The 13,099-nt window shown below is 41.3% G+C and overlaps 1 protein-coding gene across 1 annotated transcript; it reads left to right on the forward strand.

The window, feature by feature from the left end:
* Positions 1-8,299: 8,299 nt before the first annotated feature.
* Positions 8,300-11,452, forward strand: LOC139475514 (beta-1,3-galactosyltransferase 1-like). Its single transcript, XM_071258706.1, has 2 exons — positions 8,300-8,304; positions 10,111-11,452. Exons 1-2 carry the CDS (start codon positions 8,300-8,302, stop codon positions 11,450-11,452), a joined length of 1,347 nt encoding a protein of 448 aa, XP_071114807.1.
* The last annotated feature ends 1,647 nt before the right edge of the window (positions 11,453-13,099 follow it).

The following is a 13,099-nucleotide window of genomic DNA, read 5'->3' on the forward strand; positions in this document are numbered from 1 at the left end:
TGACCTTGAGCTTTCACAAGGGTCACTGCATGCGCCTATCAGGTGGCGGAACTAATTCAGGCTAATGTTTATTTAATTCATAATTCATATTTTGAAGGGCATTAATACTAGTTGTAAATACATCTTGTTTAAACAGTTATCACTTAGTACAAGAACATGAGCCCGTGAAAAAAAGGTCTTCATGATCAGCAACCCATGCTTGCCGTAAAATGCGACTAACGGATCCGGTGGTGAGGCTCGCTGTCTTGTTGATGCATGTCATCGTATCCCAATTCTGTAGATGCTCATGATGTGAATCACTGGATTGTCTGGTCCAGACTCGAGTATTTACAGACCGCCGTCATATAACTGGAATATATTGCTGAGTGCGGCGTTAAACAACAAACAAAACAAAACAAGAACATGAGTGTTGAAAAGACGTTTGAAAAGATCGACAAATCACTCTCGTTGTGTACCAACGACAGGCAGTAAAATATGATAAGAAAAGCGACCCGTTGTGTTGTCACGTACCATCTGAATATCAATATTCTCTGTTGTATTCGAACCCTTGACTTTTAATCCCGACAACTTTCTCCCCGAGGGATTAGTGTGTCGTGAACATGTTTTGAGTTTTCTTTGATCCCTTTTCACTGATTCCAATAGAACTCATACCTTCTATAAACACAATTTGAAAATGTTCAAACTAGCAAAAAGCTCTGGAGGTAAGGTCTTCATTTTCTGAGTACAACACGGAGTAGGTAAACACGTCTATTTCATGTCAACACGCTCAAGTGTGCTCTGTTGAAACGACAGGGAGAAGTGTTTACTGCGTATACTCTATGATTGAATTTGCAAAGGATAAACATTGACTCCAGTGTTTTACCAGCAATATGCCCGGAGACATGTATATGGAGAGTGCAGAATAAAAATAGCAAGCATGTTCATGCGATATTTCTATCACTAAGATATCACGCTTAACATGCATATTTGAAAAGAAATCAATTCAAGAGCATGCGTTTCTGGTCAAATTCACTCTTAAATAGATAAATAAATATATCGTAATATATAGAATTGTTGCTTCTATATTATTAGGGGGCACGGGTGGCCGAGTCGTCTAAGGCGCCGCGATTCGCTGTGCAGAGTTGCGTCCCTTGGGCACGCCAGAATCCTATGATTGTGGGTTCGAATTCCGGTTCGCCCCGATTATGTTTCTAGGTTTGTCAGCACCATACCCGTGCTCGTGGGTTTCACCGAAGTGGTAAACGTCCGAGACCTGCATCACTACGGGCTTTCCTCCCACATTAAGCTGACACGCCGTGATATAACTGTTATACTGTTAAAAGCGGCGTTACACCCAACTCACTCACTCACTCTATATTATTACTTTTTAAATGATCCATACAACGTTAATTCTCGTATTATTTTGTAAACTCAAGTTGATATTATTTGTCATTTGACCGAGTTTCTATGTAATTTCTTCGCGTTAATATATACTAGTATGTCGATTTTCTTTCTTTCATTATCTTTTTGTATATGGTCTATGTTTTATTCGAAAAACATTTATTTGCTGAACGACTTATATTAACCGTGTCAATTAATCGATGTCCAAATCATTTCCAAGTAATATATTCACGATCAATCTATTCAACAAAATCGACGATGACGATGTTAATACCCCGGTCAATGTTGTGTAATCTTGCAAAGGTAAGGTGCTAAAATGACGTATCGATTTCTAGTCCTTGTGAAAGGACGACTGCTGTTACCGTTTTTTAATAGCACAGAGGGAATAAGAGGCTCAGTGAACCTGTACAGCTTCAAACGCCCTCTCCTGACTCCAATTTTTATTCAATTCATAATGCTGCGTGTGATTCCCTTGTTGCTGATGCGCTTCGTGCAGAAATATCCGTTACTACACGCGTCTTTCCGTACCCATCTTTGCCACTCGTGTCATTCCGGGACAAGCATTGTTGAAGTGTACGACAAAACAGGAGTGGTGATGAGTGATGTGAGAGGTGACGAATGGTGGAGATGTGAGTGGTGACGAATGGTAAAGATGCGAGTGGTGACGAATGGTGAAGATGTGAGTGGTGACGAATCGTTAAGATGTGAGTGGTGACGAATGGTGAAGATGTGAGTGGTGACGAATGGAAAAGATGTGTGGTGACGAATGATAAAGATGTGAGTGGTGACGAATGGTGAAGATGTGAGTGGTGACGAATAATAAAGATGTGTGGTGACGAATGATAAAGATGTGAGAAGTGACGAATGTAAAGATGTGAGTGGTGACGAATGATAAAGATGTGAGTAGTGACGAATGGTGAAGATGTGAGTGGTGACGAATGGTGAAGATGTGAGAAGTGACGAATGGTGAAGATGTGAGTGGTGACGAATGGTGAAGATGTGAGTGGTGACGAATGATAAAGATGTGAGTGGTGACGAATGGTGAGGATGTGAGTGGTGACGAATGGTGAAGATGTGAGAAGTGACGAATGGTGAGGATGTGAGTGGTGACGAATGATAAAGATGTGAGAAGTGACGAATGGTGAAGGTGTGAGTGGTGACGAATAGTGAAGATGTGAAATTTCAAGATACTATGTTGAAATTTAAAGTTGTTATCTTAAAGTTCAACTTATCTTGAAATTTCAAGATCATTATCTTAAAATTTCAACTTCGTATCGTGAAATGTCAACATAACATCTTGAAATTTCAAGAAAAAAACACCAAGGCTCCCGAAGGTTTGCCCGGCCCACACTCAGTTAAAATAATATAGCCTCTGTGGTGTCGCTTGAATTTATTTACCGTAGCATTGAACAGAATTTACTCTCTTCTACATAATATATTGCTGCTCCGATCGCGAGTACCTTGCAAACACTTTATGTGTTGAATTAATTTGTTTCACCTCAAACTATAATATATAAATGTAACTTTTATTCTTCGTAATCTTGAAAAGCAAAACGTTTACGAGAAAACCCTTGGCCCGATGTATTTCGTTGATGCGCCAGGTATATTCTCGTAAATTCATAAGATTATTTAGTTCCAAGGCGCTGAAAGATTTGCATTCACTTAAATCTACATTCACATTGCGCATTCATTTAATACCCATACGTGAGTGTGATAATTGTATACAGACAAACGGCACTTAACCACCCCCATTCACCCATAACTGCATCAGCGGAGCAGATCAGTCCAAGTCGTAGATGGTAATGGGTTATAAAATTAGTTCATTAACGAAGTTTTAGGCATAAAATGTTGAAACAGTAATATTACGCATGTGACATAAACATACAAGTCAGAAAGTTATGAAATGTGCACTCGAGGTGAAAACTTGATTGTATGTATCTTCACGTTATTAGGTCGGACTTGCTCAGTAATAGATCTGGTTTTTGCGTAATACTTTGTCAGAATGTCTAAGCTTCATGCCTAAAACTTCGTTAATGAACAATTGCTCCGCCATTAAGTCGCATCCTTTGGAATCTGAAATTCTGATAAAAATTAATAAAATGGTATGACTTTTTATATCAAATACTACACTATGTATATGTACACCATATTATATTATTTTAATCAGAACTGGTTGAGCTTGTATGCACTTAAACAAGCAGTTTTCAAATTCAGACTTCGCTTCACGTGTTGCACGCTTTTCTCGCCCGAAACAACTCGTGCGCATGTCAGGTGAGGTGAGGTGAGGTCATCTGGCGAGGCTCAGCATCAGATATGTAAGTGTGTTACTTGTTTACATCACCATAATCAATATTAAAGTTACTGTGAACAATATGGAACTAACAACCGCACCTTTCAGATCAGGGACAATCGCAGATAGAATTCATCAAATCGAAGTTTATCTCATTATCAGCGATCAACAATGAATGGCGTGATGACCATTCTTGGTATATTTGCATGGTGTAGTTTGAATCTAGCTCAGGTCGTCGTACAAGCATTGTAACCAGCTCGCTCACACGAAACTGTATAAATCCTGGGTAGAATGGGTCATCAGTGTGCTTGTCGCAAGAGCCGATAGACGGTGATCGGTTGGTTGCTGCATCGAGTCATTTATCATATAATGGGTAGGTTTCTCGGCAGGATAAAGCCAACGGATAAAAACGATATCCGTTGGGGTCATATGCGGATAGAGATGCAAATATCAAAGGTCAAGTAGGGACTACTTTCAGTGTCTATAAACAAACATGGCGTCGCACTTATCATTCGGCGATCGAGTCAGAATTAACCATCGTGAATCTGGATAAACTACAGGGATAATTGATACAATTATTTAAAAAAAAACAGTCTTATATACTGAAAGTCAGTGTCGAACTGCGTCGTAACTAAGGCATTTTATAAGTTTGGGCAACTTTGGAGATATAAATTTCGACTAGGCCTAGCCAAGCGGGATCAGAAGCCATATCTGTGCTTGTAGACCTCTGCGGCTTGAAACCTTTTCCACAAATAACAATAGTTGGGTTTAGGCGAAATATGTATGAATTGTTACCTTGTTTCGTTTTGGCGCTGTGTATACATTTGACTACACTTCTTAACGTTATGACAGAACAGGCCGACAGTGAACAATCACTGGCCGTGATGTCTCATAGACTAGGGTTAGAATAGCTTCCCTTTGACAAAGGGCAGTTACTCTAGCGGACAGACCGATGGATTGTCGCGAAAGGCAAGTAAAAACAATTGTTGTTTTGCGTATATGTTGCTTCGCCACTGTATAAGAAACAGATTTCAGTTTGAACTATATTGGCTACTGTCACTGTCCGACTGACTCATCACCTACCCTGTGACGTAATAAATATTAATGCGCGCATTCCAGGAAAACTCGCAATGTTTAGGTAATGTTTGTGAGTGAGGGGAAGCGATTTTCAAGCACAGAATTGAAGAATGACATCATATGATAAAGAGGTTATCACGCTTGTGTGTTTAGGGATGGTAAATATCCTGTATTAGGAATAAACACTATGTATTTAGCTCGCCAAGGCTCGCTAAATACAATGTTTATTCCTAATGCAGGATATTTACCATCCCCAAACACACTCGCGTGATAACCTCTATATACGCGCCTTGCTATAAATTATAACTGTCATGTTGCTGACTTCTGCGTACAGCATCATTCACAACTTAGCTTTTGTTTGTTGCTATAAAGCCCTAAACTATGTAGTTCTTTTGTACACTTGTATCGTTTTGCAGAATCTGTCAGTTCACGGATGGCCCAGTCGTCGCTTAAGTTGCGTCGCTAGGGCACGTCAGAACCTAAAGTATGATTGTACGCTCGAATCCCGGTTCGCCCTGATTACGTTTCTGGGTTTGTCTGCACCATACCCGTGCTCGTGGGTTTACCTAAAGTGGTAAACATCACTTCGGGCTTTCCTCCTACACAAGGGGCTGTCATGTAGCCTAGTAGTTAAAGCGTTTCCTCGTCACGCCGAAGACCCGGGTTCCATTCCTGACATGGGTACAATGTGTGCAGCCCATTCCTGGTGTCCCCCGCCGTGATATTGCTAAAAGCGGTGTAAAACCATACTCACTCACTCCTCCCATACCAAGTTGTGACTCTGTGATATAACTGGAAAACTGTTCAAAGCGGCTTTAAAACGAACTCACTTACTCACACAGAAACCCACTGATTTAATCTTTTCAGTGGTGTATATTAGTGAATGTTAATGTTTACCCATAGAAAGGGGTAGGTGGGATAATATGTGCCACTGGCATTTCCGATCATAACATTTGTACTTGTGTCTGAAATATGAAAAGACAAACTTTTCCAGCGATAGTTGTTGAAAAGAACTAAACTGTGAAATTCAAATCTGATTCGGGACAGAGTATTCATTAACTGTATCTGTTTTCACCAACTTTTTAGGGCTCCAAGCCGAAAGGCTGGAAGCCCTATTGTAATCGTTCGATTTATTATTTATTATTATTATTATTATTTATTATTCCGCCGATTTTTGTACCAGCGCTAGCAAAATAACCACTGGCCCGATTTTGTTCAAATTTTGTGTGTGTGTGGAAACCGTTGAGTACTAGATTCCGCCAAAAACCCAAGGCCGTAGGCCCAAAGGCCAAGGGTAGATAACTGAAAAACAAGTAATTTTTGACAATATATTTTGCCCTGCTGCTCCACAACCGTTTGTCCGTTTACTTTCAAACCTTGCATGTATCTGCTGCTTCTGTTCCTTGACATTTTTTGTTCTTTGACTTTGGTCATTGATCACGTGGTTTGGCAGCCATATTGGATTCAAAGTTTTTACAGGGTTTTGGGGGTACCTGTCTTCAAATACTATCTCCTCTGAATCCACTGCATGAAATGCTTTCAAACTTTCTGAGAATTGTCTCCATACAGAACACAACAAATAGGCATAGCCGTTTTTGGATATCTTTTTTAGTTGCAGCCATATTGGATTTCAGGTTTTCACAGGGTTTTTTGGGTACCTGTCTTCAAATACTATCTCCTCTGAATCCACTGCATGAAATGCTTTCAATCTTTCTGAGAATTGTCTCCATACAAAACACAACAAATAGGCATAGCCGTTTTTGGATATCTTTCTTGGTGACGGCGCTACTGGATTTTGATTTTGATGATTTCTTTCACCAAATATTTACTTTATACAAAGATCATATCTTGTAAGGTTCTCCAAAGAAACCATTGAAGTTCACATGAAGTTAGTCGGACATATGTACAACATATTTTGTTCTTGGTTGCATGCTAAAAGTAACACCACCTGGTGGTAATATTGACAAAATACCGAATACATCGCTCAGAAAACCTAGGGTTATTTCCCTTTGACCGTCAAGTGTCTTTTGCAGTATGTATACTACCCTTGAAGATGAGGGTTAGAATTGGTCTTCAGCAACCCATGCTTGTCTTAAGAGGCGATTATCGGGATTCGAACATTGTCTTGGTGGTAAATGGGTTTAGAACACACTGGTTAACTCTGGCACATACCAATTTCGTAGCGGTGATGTCCTGCAAAAGGTGACTATCATTTGCATAAGTTGGTACAAGCAAACCATATGTGGATTCGAACATGGTCGATGTCAAACATGGGTTAAGAACACACTGGGACATATGTGGTGATGTCTCACAAGCAGTTCATTACATTTGACGGCGTTGGTACAGGCAAACCATTTGAGGATTCGAACATGGTCGAAGTCAAACATGGGTTAAGAACACACTGGGACACGTGTGTTGATGTCTCACAAGCGGTTCATTACATTTGACGGCGTTGGTACAGGCAAACCATTTGAGGATTCGAACATGGTCGAAGTCAAACATGGGTTAAGAACACACTGGGACACATGTGGGGATTTCTGACAAGCGGTTCATTACATTTGGCGGCGTTGGTACAGGCAAACCATATCAGGATTCGAACATGGACGAGGTCGGAAACAGGTTTAGCACTTTATCTCAGCAATACGACATAAAACCGGGCCTCGACGAACTCAGAACGCTCATCCATTTGACTGGAGCTCAACTGACAAAGACGTTACAGCCTGTTAAAGAGTCACCAAGCCGAAAAGCTGAAGAGTCCCAGTGCTATCGTTCGATTTAATATTATTATTATTCCGCCGATTTTTGTACCAGAGCTAGCATAATAACCACTGTCTCGATTCCGTTCAAATTTTGTATGTGTATCCAGATACTTATGTACCAGATACCACACAAATTCCAAGGCCGTAGGCCCAAAGACCAAGGGCAGATAACTGAAAAATAAACAATTTTTAAAGCTATATTTAGCCCTATTGCTTCGCAACCGCTTGTCCAATTACTTTCAAACTTTAGATGTGTCTGCTGCTTTGGATGCTTGACATTTTATGTTCTTTGACTTTGGTCATTGGTCACGTGGTTTGGCAGCCATATTGGATTCAAGGTTTTCTCAGTGTCTTTTGGGTACCTGTTTTTAAATGCATACTCTTCTGAATCCATTGCATGAAATGTTTTCAAACTTTCTGAGAATGGTCAGAATATGGTCATACATAGCACATCAAACTCTGTTAGCCGATTTTGGATATCTTTTATATCGACGGACATATTGGATTTTGATTTCGATCATTTTTTTCACCGAAACTTTACTTTGAAGATCATATCTTTTAAGGTTCTCCACAGAAACTATTGAAAGTTTTCATGAAGTTAGTGTGCCATATGCATCTTATTGTTTGTTCTTGGTTGCATGCTAAAAGTAACACATTTGGTTGTTATATTTGATTAATATTTGGGACACCCCTGGAACACGCCAATTTCGTTGTGGCGATTTCCGGTAACTATTTTGTTACGGAATTGGTTCAAGCAAACCCTTAATGGATTCGAACATGTCCGAGGTCAAAAATGGGGTAAGAACAGACTTGGACACCCTGGCACACGACAATTTTGTAGCGGTGATACCCTACAAGTGGTGCCTACATTTGAGGGATTTGGTACAAGGAAACCCTTTGAGGATTCGAACATGGACGTTTGTGCACAGTATAGCTTGGAGCCCGCCATTGCTGCTTTGCAGCTATATTTTTAATATTGTATTTGTTATATTGCAAATCATTGATGTCAGTGGTGGGCAAACAGGCTGTATGTGTGTTTCAAGTAGGGTCGACAACTCAAACTATGCATTACAATTCTGTGAAATGTTACCATTCTATCATTCATTTTATCTGCGCATTTATCTGAAATCAAATATGTGCAATGTATTAACATCAGTTACTTTTAGTTCTGTGTGCCAGTGTATTAATTTGGAATATCGCCAATAGTGAGTTAGTCATCTTAATTTCTGTTCGAATCTATGATAGGAAACGCAGTAATGATAAATTATCCCGGATTTCAAAATGGCATATTGAAGGACGTTGCCTGGTTATCTCTCCAAATTGTCCTGGGCGTTTCAAAACTGGTAATTATAGTGAGTGAGTGAGTATGGTTTTAAGCCGCTTTTAGCAATATTCCAGCAATATCGCGGCGGGGGACACCAGAAATGGGCTTCACACATTGTACCCATGTCGGGAATCGAACCCGGGTCTTCGGCGTGAACGCTTTAACGCTTTAACCACTAGGCTACCCGACCGCCCCTGGTAATTATAAATAAGACTATATTGAATCATGAAATGGGTTGACCTGAAGGTATTTATCTCCATCAATATCCCTGAATATAGGTAAACATTTATCGGGAACAGTTGTGTACATTTAAAGTAGTCTGAACCCGTTAAGATTCGGGTTGGAATTGATCTTCAACAACATATACATATCGTAAGAGGCAACTAACGGGATCAAATGGTCAAGCTCGCTGACTCGGTTGATGCATGTTATCGTTTCCTAATCGCGTAGATCGATGCTCATTGCGTCAATCACTGGATTATCTGATCCGGACTCGGGTTTTTTTACAGACCGGTGTCATATGACTGTATTATTGCTGAGTGCGGCATTAAACAACAAACAAACAAACAAATTGGTGTGACTGCCTAGTGGCATCTATGAAATGACAGTCAACTTGCTTTGTTAAGAGAATGAAAGAACACATATTGTACAATTACGGATAGTATCTTAATAAGAGTTCAGCAGATTTTCTCTGTGGCCAATCATTTTTTCTGTTCATTAACGCATGACATGGGTGATTTTATGAATACTTCAATCATCTAGTAGTATAGCCTAACTTTAATAATGTACATATGTCTTAAGAGGCAACTCAATTCGTCGGGACCCGTGAAGATCCGGGGTAGAATAGGTCTTCAGCATCCCATACTTGCCGTAAAAGGCGGCTATGCTTGTCGTAAGAGGCAACTAACGGGATCGGGTGGTCAAGCTCGCTGACTTTATTGATGCATGTCATCGTATCCCAATTGCGTGGATCTATGCTCATGATGTCAATCACTGGATTGTCTGGTCCAGAGTTGGTTATTTACAGACCGCCGTCATATAGCTTGAATATTGCTGAGGGTGGCGTTAAACAAAATACAATCACATTTAAGAGATTTCTATTTGAACATGTTTAAGATTCTGACAAACAAACAATTCGTCGGGTGGTCAGACTCGGTGCATTTAGTTGGTGTCATCGAACACGGGCGGCATGGAACGTTGTCAATTGCTCATAATATCAACCATTGGTTTGTCGAGTATTTACAAGCGTTAAACCAACTCACTCACTCCTTCTATTTCAGGATCGTCAACAGAACTTTTGGTCGCAATCTTAAAGGGAAGTTCTCCGTCCTTCTGGTCGCTGGCGTGCTCAGTCTGCTTGCCTTCTTCGGGGAGTTCCAGAACAAGGCAATTGGTGATTTCCAGAACGAGGCATTTGGTCACCTCTCACAGTACCAGTTCAGAAGAACCCCTTACGCCCAAGTTTCTGATAAACTCGCAAGGAAGACAAGTGGCTTGAATAGCAACCTAAAAGACGTACGCAGGAGGAAATCCTTAAGGAAACAGGGGATAGGATCAAAGTCAGGCGAACCTAACGAATCAGCGACTCTTGTAAAGGCAACCGCTTCTGCTAGAACAATAGGTCACTATAAAACGACAAAAGCCTCTACAATGTCCCCAAGGAGGTTTAAAATGAAAATTGTCAGTAAAACGAAACCGCAAAGTTTGTCTAAAAAATTCAAAATTACAAAGAAACGACATGGTGATTTAAATAAACTAAACTCTAACCTTCGATCCAGACCAAAGAAACTTCGTGAACTCGACAAACGTTATGGTCCGAAAACCTCTACCAGAACCAAACAGTACGCTTTCCTCCTCAATGTCTTAGGAGCTTGTGATCGTTATACAGAGCTCGTCGTTGTCGTCTGCTCGTCACCGTCGAATTTTGTGAAAAGAACTGCCATACGGAAGACTTGGGGTTCTGTCGCCAAAAACCCGAAATACAAAATACGGCTGGTATTTATTGTTGGCGGAAGCCGCTCACCGAAAAACCGTGCGCTTCTTAAAAATGAAAGCAGAGCGTTTAAAGACATGATCCAGAAGGACTTTGTGGACAGTTACATGAACCTCACGCTCAAGTCTTTATCAATGCTGGAATGGGTGACGCACTATTGCAGTTCATCCAAGTTCATGCTGAAAGCTGATGATGACATGTACATCAATCTGCCAAATCTTATCAAGGCCCTTCATGGACCTAAACGTGATATGTTTATTATGGGCCATCTTCACGATAAGGGGAAACCAGTGCGTGACAAGAGATCGAAATGGTTTATTCCACGAAACATTTACGGTAGAAACAGTTACCCTCCATTCACTGTGGGTGTAGCATACTCGATGACAACCAAGGCGGCACGACGGCTGTATGTCAAAGCGCAAACGATGTCGTTCTTTCCAATGGAGGACGTATTCCTGACCGGGATTGTTGCTTCCGCTTCCGGTATACCTAGATACGACCATATTGGTTTCTATGACAAGTGGAGAAAGCCCAGCTGCGAATTTAAGAAGAAAATTGCAGAGCATAAGCATTCACCAAAGGAGCTTTACCTGATACATGATTTGGTAACAGGAGAGGCATGCCGATAGAGGGGATGGGGACCGCGTCGGATATTGGTTGATGGGAGGTAAGACGCTGAGTTGGATGGCAACGGGGTACACGGTGTCAAGAATTGGTGTAGACAACGCCACATCAAGCAAAAAACACTCCACCCGGCTATTTTCTGTATACGCCGATGCTTGTAATAAATTACCACCTGAAGTTGTCTTAGCATGTTCATTCGTTGGGAAAATAACTGGGTCCCCTGAACCTCTTCGGGGACTATAGCTATAGTTCTATTGTTTTATGAGAGTCGCATGTATTGTTGCCCAAAGTAAAAGGTGAGGTGAAATGGTGTTTAACGTCGCGTCCAAGATTATTACACTTATATAGCGATGTGCATGCACGTGTGTGAGTGTGTAGTGTATAGGTGTGTGTGGCTGCTGGTACTAGTCAGGACTAATGCCAAGTTTAAAGTGCTAGTCAACTGAGATACCATGCCGCAGTTTAAAATGAATAACCCATTCAGACCCAATATACTGACTCAGAGCCGACCAGTCCTTGTTTTAGCCCCTTAATGCCGAATGCCACACAGGGTAAAAACAAGTACCGTCTTTTAACGTATTTTGGTATGAAGCGGCCGGGAATCAAACCCCGGTCCTTCCGCTCTACCACCACACCACGGGGGCGGTCCCCAAGTATAAAAACAATGGGCATGCTATAATGAGCATGGTGGTACATCGTCAAAGGATCAAAACCACCATTCGGACAATATGTCTCTTTTTATCCATGGTATATTTAGCATAGACTACGCAAACAACAGATTATATCATTGATTATGTGATAGAGTGAGCTTCGAACAAACCACTGGGGATGTACTCGCACTCAGCAATGACATGACGGTCTGTAATAGTATACAGTATAGTATCTGGGCAACCCAGTGGTTGATAGCATGACTAGCCTCAACGTCGGTTGTTTATGACACAATAAGGTCAATTCTAATGACATGGACCCTATTTAATTCGGTTGTTGCGACCTCACAGTGGGGATCTGCCCTTCAATTCACCAGAGGTCACACACACTGCTCGCATTCCACCTTGTCCCGTGGGAAATCCGGGGACGAATACGTCCCAAGTAACCCATGCTTGTCGTAAGAGCAGACTTAGACGGTCGGGCTGTCAGGTTCGGGGCTTGGCTGATTGTGGAACATCACGCCCCAAAGATGTCGCTCAAGCTTTCATTCGCTGGTTTGTCTGCTCACGACTTGCAGTCCGAAGCGGGGTAGCAGGAACGTTGATGGTTGCATCCTAAAACAACATTCACTCTCGTCCTGTCGGCAAATCACCAGTCATCTGCAGTTCGCGTCAGGATACTTTTGGACCAGTGGTTAAGGCGACACGTGTGCGTTGATATAGCTTCCGGACGTGATGACCAAGACCCGATTTCTTACAGCTGGGATTTAATTAGTTTGGAAAGCGTCCATATCACAGTATCCCCTGTCAAAATGTGAAACAAAACGTGTCTTCTGTTCAAACGAACCCAACGCTGTTCAAAGCCGATTAAACGAATATTTCTTTACATTACACGGAGTGACCAGGGTTAGAATAGGTCTTCAGCAACCCTTGCTTGTCGTAAAAGTCTAATTACGGGATCGGTGGTCAGACTGGTTGACGCAAGTCATCATATACCAATTGTGT

The sequence above is a fragment of the Haliotis cracherodii genome, unplaced genomic scaffold, assembly GCF_022045235.1.
Source record: "Haliotis cracherodii isolate W230 unplaced genomic scaffold, xgHalCrac1.p SCAF_3, whole genome shotgun sequence".
NCBI lineage: Eukaryota > Metazoa > Mollusca > Gastropoda > Lepetellida > Haliotidae > Haliotis > Haliotis cracherodii.